We start from the raw sequence: 3,304 nt of genomic DNA on the forward strand, positions 1-3,304 counted from the left end.
TTCTAAGCTGTTTGATGGAAAAAATTGATACTTTTTTTATGTTAAAACTATTAAAAGCAAATTGATTACTAGCCGTAGGATATCATCTAACGGCCACGAAATGATTGGTCTGGAGGCCCCGTTGTGAAGGTTCCGCCGAGGACCCGAGCCCATCATTTTTAATTGCTAAATCTGCAGACAAATATATTCCCACTCGGAAGGTCTAGAATAAAATATTTTGAAAATGAAAGAATATTAGTATATTATAAAATTAGACTAGACAGAGCAATTCTCTCTCTCTCTCTCTCTGTCTCTCTCTCTCTCTCTCATACACTGGCCAACACATAAAGCAAGGGCCATACATACAGAACGACCACAAACAACCCTCACTCCTCTCAAAAACATTCTTTTCTATTTTGTTTTCCAGCTTTTGTAACCAGTTTCAAGAAAAGTGAATTTTTCTCTCTTTTTGAGGAAAACAGTTTTCTTCTTCTTCCTATAGGCTACAGCTCTCCTTCTTTGTGCACTCAAGTTTTCAGCCATGGATACTGCACAGTGGCCACAGGTAGACAGATATTTTATTTTTCATTTTTCATCATCAAACCCTTTTAATTCCCTCCTCCTCCTCTTTACTTCTATATGAATATATACAGTCATCTTTTTGTTCATTAATTGAATGGCCTTGTGGATCCTCTTTTCTTTCTGTAAGGATATTGATGCAAGTCCCCACTCAGTTTTTGGATTTAGTTTTTATCAGTTCTTCAACATGGTGTTTCACTTTACCTTTTGTTTAGGTGATAAAGTAAAAAAGAGCCCAATTATCTTTTGTTGTTTTTGTTCCTCTCCTTTTGTTGCTGGCTCATACAATTTTCAAAAAAGTGTAAATTGAAAAGCAGTTCCTTCAGTTGTTTTGTTTTGCTTGTCTTTCTGCCATTTCTCTAATTTCACAGTATTCCTACTGATCAAATATTATTTCTTTTGTTTGTTCTGAAATTTATCTTGTTCTTTTTTCTGTTGGCTTTTTTAGGGAATTGTGGTGAAACCAATAGAGGAGATAGTGACAAACTCATGCCCTAAGCCTGCAGCAGCTAATAATTTGGAGAGGAAAGCAAGGCCTCAGAAGGAACAAGCCCTAAACTGTCCAAGGTGCAACTCCACCAACACGAAATTCTGCTACTACAACAACTACAGCCTCACACAACCAAGGTACTTCTGCAAGACTTGCAGAAGGTACTGGACTGAAGGTGGGTCCCTCAGAAGCATCCCAGTTGGAGGTGGTTCAAGGAAGAACAAGAGATCTTCATCCTCAAACAATTCTCCATCGACAACTTCTAACAATTCTTCTTCTTCCTCAGCATCCAAAAGGCTTCCTGATCTGATTCACCAAAACCCTAAAATCAACCAAGCCCAAGATCTGAACCTCACTTTCCCATCCACTAATCAAGATTTCAGGAATATTATCTCTGGTCACTTGCTTAATCACCATCATCAACAATTTCCAAACAACAACATCAATGATCAAAGCACCGACAAGCAGCAAAACCACATCTCTACTTCTTCCCCAACTTCTACTACTACAACTACAACAACATCCCACCTTTCTGCCTTAGAGCTTCTCACTGGATTGACTTCTAGGGGTTTGAACTCCTTCATGCCTATGCCAGTCCTATCAGACCCGAACAACAACAACTCTGTATATAATAGTCCCTCTGGACTAATTAATCCGATGCAGGATTTCAAGCCAACTCTTAATTTTTCACTGGATGGGCTTGGAAGTGGATATGGGAGTCTTCAAGGTTATCATGTTCAAGAGAGCAGTGGGAGGCTTTTGTTTCCATTTGAAGATTTGAAACAAGCTCCTTCGGGAGGAGGGATTAATGAGCAGAACAAGCAGCATGGAGATTCAACTGGGTATTGGACAGGAATGCTAGGAGGAGGATCATGGTAATTAGTAACAAGAAGAGACTTGCATCCTGGGTTTTTTCTTTCTCTTATTTCTGATTTTAAACTTTTTATTAATCTTTGGCTTTTTTGGTGGGTGACTTAATGTTTGGATTTCTTCATAACTAACAGATAGGATACATGGGTTTTCTTAATATTTCTTCAATTCTCCTTCTCTTTTTTTTTCTTGGAATTGCCTTTACTCTTTTGAAGTTAGATGGTGGTGGGTTTTTGAAGCTTATTTTAGATATGGCTTCAAAATGGCTTCTTACGAGTAAGGAGCTGGGCAATGTTCATAAAAAAAGGGCGTGGAGGATGGAATCTATGGTATCAATCAAGACCAGCCCAGATTTTTTTTAGGGTAGAAAAAGTAGAAAAGAGGCATATGGCATGCACTGTACAATCATCTGCCCTTTTTAATATTTCATGTAATTTATTCTAGTTCTATCACTACAAGAAAATCAAAGGGCGTCGCGGTCCACGGTAATGTGCTACTAATCGGTTCGCTTGGTACAATAAATAATATGTATAATTTGCAACTTAGTTTGTAAGGATCTGAAGTGAATGCAATGTAATTGTTTATCTCCATGCATCTATTTACACACACACACACATATATATATTGTTGTTTTAGGAGGATTTTAGTTTAAGGTTTTATTCTGAAACAGAGATTCTTCCAGCCATTACACAAAGATCTCCATGAAGCATATGAGCAAGAGGGGAGAGCTTGCTAGCTGAAGAGCCAGATAAGAACTCTGATGCCTTCCACATGACTTCGTAATAAACAACTTTTCAAAAAAGCAGCTTCTGGCTTCTCTCCATGTTTTAATTTAGAACCACTAAACCTTCTTACTTAAACCAAAGGCTCACCTACTGACTACATATCCAAACAGTTCTGAAGACTCCGTCTCTATGTCCCATTTCCTGGAATGCTATCATTGCTTCCATTCCATTCCACACCCCCTTTCTTTTTTTTTTTTTTTCTTTTTTTTTTTCTCCAATGAAAGATTGAGAGAAAGAACTGACAAACCCTACTTTCTTTGGTCTTTGTTGGGACCCACAAACATTCCCCTTGGCAAGTGAGAAAGAATAATACACCCCACTAAGTTGATCCATCTAGATCTGGACTCTCAAATTTTTTAACGTTTTAAATTTCTTTGTTTCTTGCTGTAAGCCACTTGTGGTGCATGATAAAAAAATAGTGATGTTATCTACACATTTATTTTTATTTTTTATATATTATTTTAATTTCTAACCGTCAGATTGAATAAATTAAAGAAGATTAATGAATAAAAGTTAATAGAAATGTGAGGGCAGTAAAAGTGGTGTGAATTATAAGACCACCGTTAAAAAAAATAGAATACGCATAACCTTTTTCTTTCTT

General features: G+C 37.1%; 1 protein-coding gene across 1 annotated transcript; it reads left to right on the top strand.

Moving 5' to 3' along the window:
- The first annotated feature begins 281 nt into the window (after positions 1 to 281).
- Positions 282 to 2,506, top strand: LOC126627432 (dof zinc finger protein DOF4.6-like). The gene is made up of 2 exons (XM_050296964.1): positions 282 to 544; positions 1,007 to 2,506. The coding sequence occupies exons 1-2, from the start codon at positions 521 to 523 to the stop codon at positions 1,925 to 1,927; spliced, it is 945 nt and encodes a 314-aa protein (XP_050152921.1). The 5' UTR covers positions 282 to 520; the 3' UTR covers positions 1,928 to 2,506.
- The last annotated feature ends 798 nt before the right edge of the window (positions 2,507 to 3,304 follow it).

The sequence above is a fragment of the Malus sylvestris genome, chromosome 6 (genome assembly GCF_916048215.2).
Source record: "Malus sylvestris chromosome 6, drMalSylv7.2, whole genome shotgun sequence".
Lineage (NCBI taxonomy): Eukaryota > Viridiplantae > Streptophyta > Magnoliopsida > Rosales > Rosaceae > Malus > Malus sylvestris.

What these genes read in the sequence shown, in the direction of transcription:
- LOC126627432 (XM_050296964.1), top strand. Translation starts at nt 521, where the DNA reads ATGGATACTGCACAGTGGCCACAG. An exon ending in ATACTGCACAGTGGCCACAG is followed by an intron (nt 545 to 1,006) that starts GTAGACAGATAT and finishes TGGCTTTTTTAG; the next exon opens with GGAATTGTGGTGAAACCAAT.